This window comes from Urocitellus parryii, chromosome X, assembly GCF_045843805.1.
Source record: "Urocitellus parryii isolate mUroPar1 chromosome X, mUroPar1.hap1, whole genome shotgun sequence".
Classification (NCBI taxonomy): Eukaryota; Metazoa; Chordata; class Mammalia; order Rodentia; family Sciuridae; genus Urocitellus; species Urocitellus parryii.
The window spans coordinates 101,056,936-101,074,409 of NC_135547.1; the positions used below are offsets into that span (position 1 = coordinate 101,056,936).

At 39.2% G+C, this 17,474-nt stretch overlaps 1 protein-coding gene across 1 annotated transcript; it reads left to right on the forward strand.

Moving 5' to 3' along the window:
* The first annotated feature begins 692 nt into the window (after positions 1-692).
* On the forward strand, positions 693-11,517 carry Dynlt3 (dynein light chain Tctex-type 3). The gene is made up of 5 exons (XM_026387571.2): positions 693-744; positions 3,206-3,247; positions 7,870-7,993; positions 9,159-9,236; positions 9,582-11,517. The coding sequence occupies exons 1-5, from the start codon at positions 715-717 to the stop codon at positions 9,656-9,658; spliced, it is 351 nt and encodes a 116-aa protein (XP_026243356.1). The 5' UTR covers positions 693-714; the 3' UTR covers positions 9,659-11,517.
* Positions 11,518-17,474: the final 5,957 nt, after the last annotated feature.

Here is a 17,474-nt window from a genome sequence, read left to right on the forward strand (position 1 = left end):
AGAATTTAGAAAATTTTAAATAAATGTAGGTATTGTGCATCTGCTAAGGTTTGTAATTTAGGATATTTGTTCCTTCTCTCTTGTAAGTAATATATTTCTTTATGCAGTCTTGGAGCAAGAAGGGAGCATCTGCTTTAGGAGTTTCGCATGTAGCATCTCATTTGATCCTTGCAAACAGTGGTGAAATAGTTATGATTATGTTTTCATGTAGGAAATCTGAAGCTGGGGAGGGAGAGTAAGTTTTCTAAACAACAGAGCTAGTAAGTGACCAATCAAAGTTGCTTGTAGGTGATTACATTAATCACACTTACTTGTTGGATAACGGTGAATGAACAAATTATGTGAAAATAACCACAGCAATTCGCACTAAACCAATTGTGTGGGTCACTAGGTCACCCATCCGTTCCACAGTGGCCACAACCCTAGCTTTTTAACATGCATCCCTTATTTTCAGAAAGGTCAGATGGAAGCAGGAAGGAATAGGCGTATGGCCTGACGTGCACTCGGTGTCCAGGAGGCCCCCTCCCCGGGTCAGACGACTCGCGTCACCCCGAGCCTGCCTCGCGTTCCAGGCTCCTGTGCGGCACAAAGGCGGGGCCTGCGCGGGTAAAGGCCCCAGGCCATAAACGGGGGCGGGGCCTCCCGGGAGGCCAGTGCGCGGCCGCGAAGTTAGACCCACGCGTCGCTCCGCCCCCGGGGAGAGTCGGCGCCACCATGGAGGAGTACCATCGCCACTGCGACGAGGTACCGCCCTCAGCCCCGCCCGCCTGGGTGCGGGGTCCCTGTCGGGTGGTCTTCCATTGCCCGGCGACCGGCAGAGTTGGGATGCGGTGTCCTCCGAGCCCGAGTCCTCTCCGCGGGGCCGGGGACACGCCTCGCCCTTCTCTGTCCCCTTCCCCCCGCCCCCGAGATCCTGAGGGTGGACCGATTGTCTGTGTGGCAGAGGCGGCCGGAAGCGCGAGGGTCGGGCGGTGGGGTCCAGGCGGGGATGTGGGGAAGAGGCCTGTGGAGGGGTCGTGGATGGAGGGCGTCGCCCGTCTGACGGGCGGGCCTGGGAAACTGGTTTTCCCGCAGCTTCCTCCACCCCTGGGCGTCCTTAGGAGCAGGTGCCGCAGCCCCTCGGGCACCGCAGCTTGGGATCCTGGAGACTCTGGCCTGGGTGGGCTGGAAAGACGTTGCTTTATAGATTAGGAGCCCTTGCTTACTGACTCAGGCTTCTTAAGCCTCACCAGAAATCCCATGATGTCAGTTGTTAGCTTCCTTTTACTGATGGGGATTCTGACTTTTCATGGCCACTCAGTGACATGCCCCAAATTAAAAACTGCCAGGAATGGCATGGTTGATTTGTAAAGCCTCTGACTATATAGCTACAGCTCTCGCTTCACTGTTACCGCTGGGAGGATGAGGCCTGTTGGATCGCAGCCTAACTTGTGACAGCTGGCAAGGGTGGAATAGATGAAGATATTTTCTCTCCAGTGGTAGGGAATGGAGCAGGAAAACTTGTAGATGTCTTGGAAGGGGTTTCTGCTCCAATGGGAATAGGTTAGGATATTTTAGGATAGGGGCTTCTGCAGAAGTTAAAACCACATTTAAATGAATTACTTCTGTTCCAGGTAGCACGCATAATTACAGGTCAATGGTAAAATGCTGTAACTTTAGGAATAAGGACTTGAGGGCTGGGGATATAGCTCAGTGATAGAGGGCTTGCTCAGCATCCCCCTTGGTGGGAGGAGAGGGCTGGGAGGATCTGAGGCACAAGAAAATTATATGGCTGGCATATCCCCCAACAAAGGGAAAGGGTTCTTTCCTGTACTGCTTCCTAAATGCATATATTTAAAAAAAAAAAAATAAAATTACATGTGTTGCCATGGCCACTCAGTACATCTAGATTATTGTCAGGTAGCTTTCCAGACTGAAGCAAAATTGGCATCCTTTGATTCATAGGCCAATTTTGACAGTAGATAAGGATGTGATTTTAAAGTAAAATGGTCATTTTTAGTGGGGCCAAACTCTTTTTTATTATATAATAATACTCCTAAATGTTTAGGGTATTTTATTCCTTTGTCATTGGGGAATTCTGTGGGATAATTAAATGAATTGAAAAAATTTTTAAATCTAAAATCAATTTTGGAATTTACTTGTTTGAAGTAACTTTAATTTGTATAATGGGTTTTTACAAAAATGCTGATATAATAAAGCACCTAAAAATGTCTCCATAGAAACAATTCTTGTATTACCTGAAGTGTCTTGGTTTAGATTTCAGTCTTATCACATAACCTAGTTCTGTTCTTGAGGACACTTGAATGTCATTGATCATTGTTGTTAATTCAGGATTCTTACAAGCTGCTCCCCGCCCCCAAAAGACTAAGTTGTCAGACTAACTTACAATATGAAAGTGATAATAATTTTGAATGATCAAGTTTTGTTGTAATTTTTAATTCAGGAAAGTCATGTTTTGACCTAGTGTCAGTTAAAAACAAAACTGAAAATAACGAATTAAGCATTTTCTTCTCATGGACCACTTTATTCTCTCATCCTGCTGAAACCATTTCTTATATTACTGATAATACATATATCTTTTTCATCCACATTTTTATTGGTGTATTATAGTTGTATATGATAGTGGGATTTGTCGTTACAGATTAGTACATATGCAGTATAACAACATAATTTGGACAATATCCCTCCCCAGCACTTTCCCCCTGCCTCCCCTCTTTCTACCCCCTGCTCTCTTCCCGGTATTCTACTGGTCTCATGAGATCACCTTTCTTTTCCTTGACCTTCTGAGTTTGGCTTATTTCACATATCATAATGATCTCTAGTTCTATCCATTTTCCTGCAAATGACATAATTTCATTTTTCTTTATGACTGAATAAAATGCCATTATAACACATGTATCTTTATCTGCTTATTTCCTCAACTTTACAATACAATGATTCTCCATCTAAAATGTTCATCAGAATTGCTAGTACAAAGCACTTTTCAAAAAGATATAGTTGCCCAGGCTCTGCCCTGACCTAAGGACTCAGAATCTCTCGGAAGGAAAGGTAGGGAGAGAATTCTATACTTTTAAGTGCCCCTTATCTCTACAGTCTCTGTCACTCCCCTGTGTCCAGGCCAGTCAAGGGATTCTGTGTATTATCATCTCTACAAATAAAATGAAGCCTGTATTGAAAGCAGTATTATCTTGGGTTTTCCCTTTAGGTTGGTTTCAATGCTGATGAAGCCCACAATATCGTCAAAGAGGTAAGTTATACATGTTCATCTCAAGGCTTGCTGCACTGATGTATGTTTTGAGGTTCAGTACAAAGTTAGAACCCTTAGTGTTAAACACAAGATTTTGAATTTTTCACCCAAGTCTTTAGAGGAGTGCTGCTCTGTTCTATCACATGCTGTCCGGCATCTTGGAGCTTCCTCAAAGAGATGCTGAAGAACTGTCATAGTGCCAGGTGTGGTGGTGCACACCTGTAATCCCACCGGCTCTAGAGGCTGAGGCAGGAGGATCAAGAGTTCAAAGTCAGCCTCAGCAACTTATCGAGGCCCTAAACAACTCAGAGAGACCCTCTTTGTAAATAATATATTAAAAAAGGCTGAGGATGGGGGTAGGTAGTTAAAAACCCCTGGGTTCAATCCCTGGTACCAAAACAAACAAACAAAAAAAACTGTTTTAGTCTAGAAAAATGGTTTGTTCTTTACTAAAATTGATAATCCTGTCTTTTGAATAAAAGAACTTTTATTCCAGAAAACCATCCATTTGTTAATACTATAAAAGTGTGTGTCTGTATGTGTATATATTTACAGTGTAAAGTATATGTATAATTTATATGTATATTATATCAAATAGGCAAAAAAAAAACCCTAGAAATATCTGCCTTTGACTTTGTGTGCTTGTTTTAACAACATACTAGGAAAAATAGTCACTTTAGCACCTTGTAGACACTGATGTGATGGTAAACCAAATCTTCAGAAAACTATTTGAAATGTGAAATCTGGTCCTTTGTTAGGCAAACAAAAAGGAAGTTCTCTTTGGGAATCAATTCTGGCAGAGGAACTTTAATTATTCTACTGGTATCAATACAGAGTACACTGTAGGTAAGGTACTTATGAACACTTTAATAGTCCTGAATCATCTTTAACTCTGCCAAGGCCTAGGAGAGATAGAGAGAGAGAGAGAGAGAGAGAGAGAGAGAGAGAGAGAGAGAGAGAGAGAGAGAGATGGCTCAGAAGGCAGGCTTGAATTGTGAATTGTGTGTATGACTGTTGAGGCCTGTGTCCTAGCAGGCCCTGACTGGTTGGCTCCTCCCTCTGGGAGCGCCCTCAGCACATCCTCCAGACAGTGCCTCACCTGCCTGAGTGCTCTGGATGATCCAGCTCACTTCAAGCTCTCACAGGTCTGTCCTTGTACAACAAGGATCAACTCGATGTCTGAAAGGGCTAGACAGGCACCTGAAAATCCTGCCGTATTTGAATAGTTCAGAATCATGTATTAGAACAATATCACCTAGGAATGTTTAATCAATAAAAATTAAATTCAAATGCTTTCAGTACCTTGATGATAGACAAGGAAATGAGGAAGGTTTTGGAGGTGGACAGGAGTCATAATAATCTCATTTTTCAAAATGGAATATCAAGAGAGACCATACTTAGTCAATGGAACGTGAAAAAAAGGATGTGGGGTCTTTGGCATGGTCCCTTTAATTAGTGCTTTCTTCCTTACCTAAGTTCTGAACCAGATAAAAAGAGAAAAGAGTTATTAGAAGAGAACAAAACACTTTTATTATGGATAAAAACTAGGTTGATGATGTAGCTTGTTTACTTGCTCTCACTCGGTTCAGACCTTGGTAGAGACATCCAAGGCAAAGTTTGAGTAGGCAGAGAAAAACACTTATAGGCTGATGCCTTTTATTGGTCTGGGTGGAGAAGAAGCAAAACCCCAAGTCCAACATGTCTGGAAGATTGGCTTTCCCATTTGAGAATGGTAGAACAATGGTCGTCCCCCACCAAGCAGGTAACTCACCTCCATCTCCAGGGGAAAGAAAAACTGGTGAGATAAAAGGCCAGGAATGTTAAGAAAAAATCCTCTGTGTACAAGGAACTGTCAGGAATAGAAATGAAACTTATTCCTAACCGTGTAAATATACTGAATGACAATAGTAAATTCACTGTCTTAAGAGAAGGGCATGGGAGGAAGACACCAGGTAGCCTGGGGGAACTAAATTTTCACCTATCATGGCAGGATTTCTCATGGATATTATCAGTAATTCATAGTGAAGAAATGGTGATATAGCTATGTGCCATGGTACATGCCTGGAATCCCAGTGACTTGGAAGGCTAAGTCAGAAGGATCACAAGTTTGAGGCCAGCCTCAGCAATTTAGTGAGACCATATCAAAATAAAGACAGGATGTAACTGGGTTGTAAAGCAGTTAAATCCCCAGTATTTCCCTTGCAGAGTGATATGTTACTTGGAAATAACGTAAGTAACCTTTAGAAGAAATAAACATAATTATATACTGAAGGTGTTTTCCTCTGGAGAATGGGAAAAGGGACTGGAAAGGAAAGGGTGGGGAGGCCACTCTTTGTGTATTACTTTAATAGTCTATTTTTGAATCAAAAGAACCTCCTCCTTTCTTCCCATAAGCCAACTTTTTCCTGCCATTGAAACATTTCCATTGAGGCACTGGAAAAGCTTGAGAATAAGCTCTGTATTAAAACATTTTAGTACTTACTAGACAATTACATAATTTCACCAGTTATTTCTGTTTTCCTTATCTCTTGCTCATCTTATTTTTTTTCAATTCCTTGCTCTGAGCCCCCACACTAATATATTTTTTTTCTACTGAACTTAGTTGGAACTTAGTCTAAAGTGTATTTGATTTGGAATGTCCAGAGAGTATATCAAAGCCAATATTGTTTCAACAACAAACATTTATTGAGTACCTGCTGTGTGCCCCCATCCTGAGATTGACCATGGAAATGCAGATCTGTTTAAGGACCTCATTGCCTGGTAGGCCTCCTGGTAATTAGTTAGGCTAAATATTAGTTAATTGTAATTAGGAGGGCTATTGACAGTAGACCCACATCCACACAGTGTTTTCTGTTGTTTAGAGCTGAAATTGGAGTGATTCTTTCAGATAATCCAAAAGAAAATGAGTGTCCTTAATTTCCCCATTAATGAAAGGCATCTACAGGAGGAAAGTTTTGCACAGTCCAAAAAATAAAAAAAAAATAAAATATTCCCCTAATTTATCATAACAGAAAAACAAGATCATCAGTTTTGGTAATGGTAAAGCCAGAATTAAAACCCTGTGCTACTGTCCCTTCTACTCTGTCATGGAGAATAATTTGGGCCACATTACTTTTGTCAGCACCTCTAAATTATTTAATTTCTCTTTTTGCATCTTATTATTAGTAATGAGTTTTTTTTAAAAAAAATACTGAGGACTGAACCCAAGGCCACTTTTAACCACTGAGTCACATCCCCAGCCCTTTTTATTTTTTAATTTTTGATTTTGAGAAGGGTCTTGCTAAGTTGGTTATGGCCTCACTAAGTTGCTGAGGCAGGCTTTGAACTCACAATCCTCCAAAGATTTTATATTATCCAGCTTAAGATTCTATATTGAGTAGCATACTGTATTACTTAGAAGTCGTAAATGAAAGCATGTGCACTTGTGCAGGTGTTAAGTTAGATTCTAAAAGTGAATGAGTGCTTCGTGTTCCAGACTCTATTATTTGAATATAAGCAATAGCAGTGGAGCTGGGCAAGGTGGTACATGCCTGTAATCCCAGGGACTCTGGAGGCTGAGGCAGGAGGATATCAAGTTCAAAGCCAGCCTCAGCAATTTAGCGAGGCCCTAGGCAACTTAGTGACATCCTGTCTCTAAATAAAAAAAAAAAGGGTTGGGAATTTTGCTCAGTGGTTAAGTTCCCCTGGGTTCAATCTCTAGTACCAAAAGAAAAAAAAAAACCAAAACATGGCTGGCAGCAATAATGATAATAATCATAATAATAGTTATTTATGTGCCAGCACTGTGTTTGAGCATAGTTCATTATCTCATTTGAGTTCATTATCTCATTTCATCCTCTCAACAACCTGATAAAATGATGTTATTATTTCTCCTGTAAGGATTAGGAAATTAGGGATTTGAAGGTGATAAGTCACTTGCTAAAAGTCACAAAATGGGTAGGTACAGAGCTGGCCTTTAAAATCTAGGATTGTGTATTACAGCCAGTGCTCTTAATCAGGTGTCAGAAGTGGATGCAAGTAAGCATTATGGGAAATTATTGGACTTTCGATTTCTAGAGCATCTTTATTTATTGTCATTGGCAGGTGTGCTGGTTGCATTATAGCTAAGCAATTACATAGTATGAATGAGAATTTAATTATTATACATGAGAATTATGTTTTTAAATTAGTTCCAGCCTTTGTTTCTAGCATCTGGGTCCTAGTTAAGTCCCAGCTGTTTCAAAGCCACTCTTCAACCAATTAATATCACCTTCTTTTAATCCCCTCCCTACCCTGTAATCCTTTTATGACACAACTTATCACCTATGATTAGTCTTTTCTTGTGTTATAGATATTGGATTTCTTTTATTAGCGTTTCTGCTAGAGTAAATTCTTTACCACAGCGCCTTGGCATATTTATCTTTAATATGACCCAGAGTATATCATGGAGTGAGATAATGCTTGTGGAAATGCTTTCAAAATGCTTAAGCAATTAGTGACAGCGCCTAATAAATATTTACAGATGCATATTTTCTGAACTACCTTCTTGGGTCATACGTGTATTTTATGCTTTGAATAAATTGTTGCAATTTGTGTCAAATGTGTTGGTTTTGGCTAATTTTAGCTGTTCTCTGCCCTTCTAGTGTGTGGATGGGGTCTTAGGAGGTGAGGATTATAATCAGAACAACATCAACCAGTGGACTGCAAGCATAGTGGAGCAGTCCCTAACACATTTGGTTAAGCTGGGAAAGGCTTATAAATATATTGGTAAGTATCAGTGTCCTTCCTCACTAGTTCACGCACCTTTGTCCTTGGGAATTTCTATGAATTTTGAGAATGAATATGAATAGTAGGCACTGAAGGTAGATACTAATAGAATATGAAGAAATCCTGACTTATTCATTTAATGATAATATATAATCACACCTAGGCAGGCATAGTGATGCACGTCTATAATCCTAGTGACTCAGGAGGATCAAAAGTTTGAGGTCAGCCTTAGCAACTCAATGAGGCCCCAAGCAACTTAGCGAATCCCTGTCTCAAAGTAAAAACTAAAAAGAGCTGGTGATATAGCTCAGTGGCAAAGTGTCCCTGGGTTCAATCACCAGTACCCTCCCCCCTCCAAAAAAATAATGTATTATTTTTTTACACATTTTTTACATACCACACATGTGTATATATTACATATGTAATTATATATGTATACATACACATATGTGTATATATGGGTGTATATAAAAGATGGAGCTCTTTCACTACACAAAAAAGTATACTTGGCCTGGGTAGCTACCCTTCACATTTGCATCAGTTCTCTTTCCACTGAGGCCCCCATAGTCACTCTGACTTCCTTCTAGTAATCCCATGCCTCTATGTAGGACTATGAAGTTCCACATATTTACTGTAAAGTGAAATTTTTTTTGCATTTTTTTTTTTTTGGTACTGAGGATTGTGCCCAGGGGCACTTAACCACTGAGCCACGTTCCCAGCCCTTTTTAAAATATCTTTTATTTAGAGACAGGGTCTTGCTGAGTTTCCTGGGGCCTCACTAAATTGCTGAGGCTGGCTTTGAACTTGTGATCCTCCTGCCTCAGCCTCCTAAGCTCCCGGAATTACAGGTGTGTGCCACTGTGTCCTACTTCCTGCATTTCTGTGTCTAAATTCTGCCTATGATACAAAGCACACAACTTGACCCAGAATTTCTCTATAATACCGTTGCTAATTGTTATAGCAATGACTCACAAACTGACTAGATCCAGTGGGGTTTAAATCATGAGAGTAGATAATCAGAATGAGAAACTTTTTTTTTTTTTTTTTGTCCATTGGCTGCATCATTTTCTGTTATTTTTTTCAGTTTTTATAACTTTGAAGTCACTTCAATCTTGGTTCTTTCCCTCTGTCTGTAAGTGTCCTCATTTTGTGACTGTATTTGTAGTGACCTGTGCAGTGGTCCAGAGGAGTGCATACGGCTTCCACACTGCCAGCTCATGTTTTTGGGATACCACATCTGACGGTAAGAGATCTTAAGCTGATTCGTACAGAAAGTGCCAGCAAAGTCAAACAGGGTACTTTTTAATCAAATTCTTATTTGGCTCTAATTAAATCCTGAAAAGATCTTATCAACATAATGGCTTTGTACCTAGTCACAAATATGACTTCAGACCAGTATGAAATGTGAAGATATAACAGGTTGAAGGGAATAAATGATATTAACATCTATGAAAAATGTGCATATACGTGCACGTGTGTGTGTGTGTGTGTGTGTGTGTGTGTGTGTGTGTGTGTTTTCCCCCACCCCCTGGTAATTTTGATATTTTGCTGCTGATATCATCAAAGTACTTTTCTTGTGTGTTTTCAGGAACCTGTACTGTAAGATGGGAGAACCGAACCATGAACTGCATTGTTAATGTTTTTGCCATTGCAATTGTCCTGTAACCAACTAAAAATACTAGACTAAAGCCATTCACTTAAGACTTTGTTCAGTGTATCCTTTCTAAACAAGAATCATAGTTATTTATTAATATGCTAGACGACAAGTGTGCAAGCTATCAACAGAAACTGAGTATTATAAGCAAGCAGTCTCATTGTAAGTTGGCAGATTATTTCATACTCTATACAGCATCATTGAAATAAGAAAAACTGAATGTTAGAAAAAATTAAATGCAGAAATACGGCATGACATCCAGATATGATCTTATACCTACACCAGCTTTTCACTAACATTATCATGTATCTTTCAGCTAGAGTACTTACTTAACAGGGATATATATTTGAGCAAAAAAGCTACAAGGATGAATGTAGAGAAGAAATGAATTAGCTAACACCTCTGAGTTTTTTATTTCTTCCCCTTGCTTAGTTGTACGTAATACTTAATGGAATGTATTTTTGCTCCTTTTTTTAAATCAACTAATGTTATAGTAGCAATTATGATTTACCTGTCTACTTTTTCTGAGAATTGGTGAATTCATTTTTTTTAATTTCATTTTTTTTTTTATTTACACTAAAGGTTGAATTCGAGCTGATAACCTGACTTTCCTGGTTAAGCAAAATTAGGTACAGCATATGAGTCAGACAACTGCCTTACAATCTACTCATTCCATGTGGAACAAGCATTTACTGCATGCCTGGTAGGAGCATATTTCTCTGCTAGGCATTATATTTACCAATGTGCTATTCACACGCTAAGTTCCTTTTGGCAGCTGTTCAGTGGGAAAAGTAGCATTTGTTTGGGGATGGAAAAAAAAAAAGAGTTGTTTTACAAGAGGGGAGGAAACCAAGTCTGGTTACCCAGGTAGAAGTAAGCAAAATGCAAAGCACTTATTGGTGACAGAACTATAGGTGTCATTTTAAGAGTTGCTCCTAGCAATTTAAAAATGCATAGAATATGCAACTCTTAATTAAAGGCCTTATTAGTAGTCTTAATTATACAAGTAGTAAATTTTATCATTGCTTTACTTACAAACATCTGTAAATAGTTTTAAATACTTATTATGTGGGATATAAATTGAGCGGAGTAAAGTACAAATTAAAAGTATACAATCATTAGCAGGTTATCTAATATCTCAGGGTTTATGAAGTGTAGTTAAAATGAAAGAAGAATTAGGGTACACAGCTGGCCACCAAATGCAAAGTCAATCTGCTATTTAACCTTGAAAACAAAATCAATTTTGCATACTGCCACTAACACTAATACATGCAGAGACTGGAATCATGATTCAGTGAATTTTTAGGGAAAAGAAAAGTTTAGCATTAAGGCAGTATTCTTCTAGGAGTGCTATCTGTATGGTTGATATTTTGCTGAATAACTGTGCAATGTTTAAGAAGTTTAATAAAATACAAGGATAGGGGCTGGAGGTATAACTCAGTAGTAGAGTACTTACCTACAATGTATGAGAACCTGGGTTCCATCTCCAGCACCACAAAAAAGTACAAGGATAGTTTTTAATGCAGTGACCTGTGTTTTTGGCAATCAGAAATTCTGAGTCATTACCTTTATGTTTTATTATGCTGCTGGCTTTTGTGCCCCTGAAGATTATAATAGTGACCAAAATATCTGTGCACTTAAGGATTGTTTTTGATTATTGTCGTTGAAGCCTGGTTTCAAAAAAAAAAAAAAAAATCAATTATACCTCGTGATCTTGCTATCTGCTCTATTTCTAGTTAAAGTATAATAAAGATTATCTTCCTGTGCTATACTTTTGCTTCCGATTGATTATTCAATAGTTAAAGAAATAGCATTATGCTAACTCTGAGAAATTCTAAACAGGAGAAACGGGGACAAAAAATGAATTAGGGGCCACATAAATATATTATGCCATTAAAATGGCAACCCAAATTCAGTATTCACCATTATGACATCACTAATAGCTTCTATTTTATGCCTTTTGTATTTTAAGAAGTTATTGTAAAATTTGTTCCCTAACTATTTATTAGCTTTTAATGATTATTTTTGGCCAAGAATTTTGTCCTGTTTGTCAACTTGCATTTGAGTTGTTGCTATTTTTTTTTTAAATTAAGGACTTTAAGCATGCAAAATTAGGGTATTCAAATGTAAGTACTAACTGGAATTTTTGTAAAGCTATAATTTTGCATTTGTAAAGTAGCAGTATACTGCCTAAATGGTGGCAACATCTCATTACATTTCTGTAGTAAAAAGTACTTTTCTGTTCTTTTCTAGTTGGATGTAATCTAATTATGCATCACTGAACATATTTTTACCACCTGCACTAATCATCATATTTCTAAAATAATCTTAGGATGTTTAGGGTTGTAATTTCAAAGTTTGAATAAAAATAGTTTTCTATTCTTGATAACAGTTTTTTTTTTTGATGGGGGGTTCTGGGGATTGAACTCAGGGGCACTCAACCACTGAGCCCCATCCCCAGCCCCATTTTGTATTTTATTTAGAGACAGGATCTCACTGAGTTACTTAGCACCTCGCTTTTGCTGAGGCTGGCTTGAACTCTGGATCCTCCTGCCTGAGCCTTTCGAACTGCTGGGATTAGAGGCGTGCACTGCTGCACCCAACTGATAATAGTTATTTAAAAGTGCAAGAAAAATCTATGGCTTATGGTAAAGGAATTAGGTATTTTACTGGGGATTGAACCCCATTGGTGCTTACCCACTGAGCCACTTCCCCAAAATAAAAATATTTTATTTTGAGAGAGGTTCTCGCTAAGTTGCTGAAGGTCTTGCTAAATTGCTGAGGCTGGCTTTGAACTCATGATCCTCCTGCCTCAGCCTCCTGAGTCTCTGGGATTACAGGTATGTGCACCACAGTGCCCAGTGGAATTAGGTCATTCTTATGGCATGTACCAATACCAAAGTTTGAGAGATTAATTGAAATTTTTACCCCATGTAAAACTACCCAAGGTTAATTCATTTAAGAAGGTGGAGCTATATTTTTAACTGAAGAGGATTATAGGTCCAGTGTCAAGTAATTTTGTAAAGTTAGGTTTGCACACTTATGAAAATTTCTATGCAAGGATCCTAAATATTCATTCCTTAGAAGATTTAGATGGCCATTATCTTCACTGGTCCAGGAGATTCTAGGCCATCTTGTCCAGTGGCAAACACCTTAGTTCTCTCTATGGTCCCATTTCATGTCTCTCTATGTCATCGTTGGATATATATAATATATCGACGATCTAGGCCTACCTAGAAATGGCCCCCTAATTACTTCATGGAGAATGTCTCAGGCTGGGGATATAGCTCAGTTGGTAGAGTACTTGCCTCACATGTACAAATCCCCAGCACTACAAAAAGAAAAAAAATCTCTTCCCAAAATGATTTATAAGGATCTCAGATAAAGCTGGAACTTTCTATAGACATGTGCAGCACCACTGGTATTGGATGTGTATTCCATGTAGGAGGCAAAACATGGGCAACCACCTCCACTTCTGCAATCCTTAAAAGATGAGACCATATGGAAAAATTCCTTCAAAGTTCCCCCTATCTATGTTAGGGAATTTTATGCCTTGGTCAAAATTAGGTCATATGCTCAGAAATGTCAATTTCATAATCTGGAAAATTCTACACATTGACCCTCTTAAATCTGAGCTCTCAAATGATTCATCCTAGCAAGGATAGAATTACAATTAGATCAGAGAAGGGTTAGTTTTCCTGAAAGTGCTTTGGACATGTGAGAGGGTCAAATATTTCAACAAAAATCAGGGTACTTTTAATGAAAGGTGAGATGAGTATTGGGTGCTGGGTAAACAACAATGTTTACTACCCTTCCACAAATAAATGCTCTCTCACATTACTGAAATATGTAGCCATCTTGATCTGGTTTTCCTTCTTGTAATAGAGATATGGGTGTAAGAATGTTTGACTTTTTCCTTTGCACTTGGATTAGTCTCCTTTGCTGTTTAAATGTGGTGACCAAAAGCATACAAGTTTAGGGCTGGGGTTGTGGTTCAGCAGTAGAGCACTTTCCTAGCATATGTGAGGCCCTGGGTTCAATCCTCAGCACCACATAAAAATAAATAAATAAAATAAAGGTATTGTGTCCAACTACAACTAAAAAATAAATACTTAAAAAAAAGCATATAAGTTTATTTGTTCACAGTTCTGGAGCTCTGAAGTCCAAAATGGTTTAGCAGACTAAAATCAACATGTAGACAGGGCCACATTCCTTCTGGAGGCTCTAAGAATTCTTTTTCCTGCCTTTTCTCATTTCTAGAAGCTATTTGCATTCCTTGCTGGGTGATTTTTTCCTGCATCTTCAGATTCCTCTTCTCTGACCTCTGATTCCTTAGGTGTCTCTGAGCCTCCTGCTTTCATCTTTTCCTTATTAGAAACCTTGTGATTACATTGGCCACACCCAGGGTTTTATTGCACCCCAGAGTCTTTAATCACTTATGCAAAATTCCTTTTGAAATGAACATATTCTCAGGTTTCGAGAATTAGAATGTGGATTTCTTTTTTTTTTTTTAAGAGAGAGCGAGAGAGGGGAGAGAGAGAGAGAGAGAGAGAGAGAGAGAGAGAGAGAGAGAGATAGAGAATTTTTAATATTTATTTTTTAGTTCTCGGCGGACACAACATCTTTGTTGGTGTGAGGTGCTGAGGATCGAACCCGGGCCGCACGCATGCCAGGCGAGCGCGCTACTGCTTGAGCCACATCCCCAGCCCGAATGTGGATTTCTTTGGGGAAGGGGATGCTACTCAGTATTCCACAACTCTATCACCATATGGTGCTAAATATCAGTGGACTTTCAGTAGAAGTATTAGAAAAATAATAGGGAATAGCTAGGGCAGTGATGAGTTGGATAACATGTGCCCCATCCAAAAGGGAAGCTATATCTCAGCTCCAGCCATGGTCACCAGTAGCAACAAAGACTCAGGGTTGCCCAATCTTCCAGTTACCAAACAAACAAACAAACAAACAAACAAAACTATTGATTATAGTGTGAAAATAAAAATCTCTCTCCATTTTGGAATCTCAGTGTTTTTAAACACTGATGTTTAGGATTAAGGAGACCCAATAAATAGTGTACTTGTTTCCTACTTTAGTTCTGTATCAATTAAAACATAAGGAGAAAAATAGATTAATATCAAAATATTACCTCTCTGCTCCAGAATGAGACTTTTCTAAAGGTAACTGTGCTAGCATAATTGCAGCCATCTTCCTTTCCCCCACCCCCACTTTATGAATGCTGTTCATATTCCCAAGAAATAGAAAGTAGCCTGAGATAAAATCTACTGGCCTAGAGACCTGCTGATCTCTCCCTGTTCTCTCATTGAGAGATAGAAGACAACTTACCTGCCCCTGAGATGGGGACGTACTGGTGTACCTGTTCTCTCCTTGAGAAGATAAAGGGACATGCCAGTTTCCCTGTTCCCCCTCTGAGAGACAGGAAAACTGCCTGTCTCTGTTCCCCAAGAAACAAACTTGCCTTCCACAAGATCAGGGGATGCTCACTATGTCAGTCAAGACTAAACCTGCCCCCAGCGCTCAGCCATGATTCTAGCTTATAAAAGGTAACATTCAAGGGGGAGTTGCTGCTCTCCCTCCTTGCTGCTGCTGTCCCTCTCTTTGTGCAGAGCAGCCTTGTTGGGCTCCTGACAATAAACCCGCTTCTTATCCCAGGTGTGTGAGTGATCAGTGCTGCGCCACTTTTCTTTCAAACTGGTCTTTCTCATTGTAAAGTCCAGAATTAGAATCTAAGTTGAAGGTAGCAACTTGTTCTCCCTGGGAGCCAGCTACAAAGAGAAGAGGAAGCCACTCTACCTCCCAGGGAAGGTGTGAGTCAGGGAGTAAAGAAATAACAAGAATGTAGCCAGGCGCGGTGATGCATGCCTGTAATCCCAGCAGCTCAGGAGGCTGAGGTAGGAGGATTGAGAGTTCAAAGCCAGCCTCAGCAAAAGCGAGGCCCTAAGCAACTCAGTGAGCCCCTGTCTCTAAACAAAATACAAAACAGGGCTAGGGATGTGGCTCAGTAGTTGAGTGCCCTGAGTTCAATCCCTGGTTACCTCCCACCCCCCAAAAAAGAAATATCAAGAATGTTATATGAATTTTTTTCCATGTCACTATTCTGTACATGGAGAACTATATGAAAGAAAATATAAGTAGAGATTCAGCCCTGCTCCCTTAACACTTGGCAATGATTCCGATTTTTTAAAACACTGTGTACCCAGCATTATGCAGGCAAAAACAAAACAAAACAAAAACCATGGTGTGAGTTCCATACAGACCATGAGCCATCAGTTTGTCTCCTTTTCTGCAAATCTAGGCTTCTTCCATCACCATCCTCCCCTCCCAACTCCTCCACTGATTGGCTAATCCGGTCAGATGTACTTGTTCCACCAATGGCCAATAGGCAAAAGGTAGGAGATGAAGTCAGCTATGGTCTGGGCTTCAGGCCAACTCAGTATGTCTGGGTGCGGCTGCTATTGTTGCAGCCATAATTAACGTAGACCAGAGAGTTAGCACAGAAATAATGTTCTATAAATCACTGTACACTCTTTTGGAAGGCAATTTGACAGCATCTATCAAATTTTTTAATTGCCTATATCACGTAACCATTGTATACCATAGAAACACTCATGAGTGGAAACAGGATAAAAGCAAACAAGAATTTTCTTTGCAATGTTGTTTGTAATAACAAATTAAAAAGTGAAAGCAACTAAAATATCCACCAAAAGAAGGGATGAATTATGGCGGAGAAAATGGAAGTATCACTTTTTATTTTTTATGTCTTAAATGGTTTGAAATAGTTAAGCAATTACATGTTAATTTTTTAACAATTTCAATCATACAACACACGAATACGTTTTTTCATGTAAAGTATTACAATATAATAAAAGTCAAGTAGCAAGGCACCTCTAATCTTAGTGGCTCAGGAGGCTGAGACAGGAGGACCATGGGTTCAAAATCAGCCTCAGCAAAAGTGAGGCACTAAGCAACTCAGTGAGAACCTGTTTCTAAATAAAATAAAAATAGGACTGGGGATGTGGCTCAGTGGTCGGGTGCCCCTGAGTTCAATTCCCAGTACCCCCAAAATTAAAAATAAATAAAAGTCAAATCCATCCCTCATCCTTCATCTTTTCTTCTCCTTGTCTTCCATCTCTTTAACCACTCCCAAGAGGTAAAAATTGCCTTTTGATGTAAATGATTCTAAGCTCTCGTTTTGCATTTTAAATAAATATATAAATGTATTTTTATTGCTATATAAAACATAATTGTCTACAGATTGCTCCTTTTATGTACCAATCTTCCTTGGGAATTTTTTTCCATGTCACTACAGACAGAGTTCTCTTGTTGTATTTACTGCTATATTGTATCCTACGGTATGGATAGGCCATAGTTTATTCATTTTCCTGGGGAAGAACATTCAGGTAGTTTTCCACATTCTACTCTCACAATGCTGCAATCAAAATCTTAGTACAAGCCTTCTGGTGTCCATATACCCAATGTTTCTCTAAAACACTTTAGAAGTGGAATTATTGGGTGATAGGATATATACCTTTTACACATCAACCATTTTTCTTCTGTCACTTAAAATAATAATTGGTTTTGAGGGCTGGGGTTGTGGCTCAGAGGTAGAGCGCCTGCCTATTACGTGCAAGGCCCTGGGTTCAATCCTCAGCACCACATAAAAATAAATAAATAAAATAAAGGTACTGTGTCCAACTCAACTAAAAAATAAATTTATCGGAGAAAACAAGATGCTTCAAATAGCAAGTTGCTCTCCCATGTACAAACAGAATAAATACACATACACATAAAGCTGCAGAAATCATGCACCAG

What these genes read in the sequence shown, in the direction of transcription:
- Dynlt3 (XM_026387571.2), top strand. Translation starts at nt 715, where the DNA reads ATGGAGGAGTACCATCGCCACTGCGACGAG. An exon ending in ACCATCGCCACTGCGACGAG is followed by an intron (nt 745 to 3,205) that starts GTACCGCCCTCA and finishes TTTTCCCTTTAG; the next exon opens with GTTGGTTTCAATGCTGATGA. An exon ending in CCCACAATATCGTCAAAGAG is followed by an intron (nt 3,248 to 7,869) that starts GTAAGTTATACA and finishes CTGCCCTTCTAG; the next exon opens with TGTGTGGATGGGGTCTTAGG.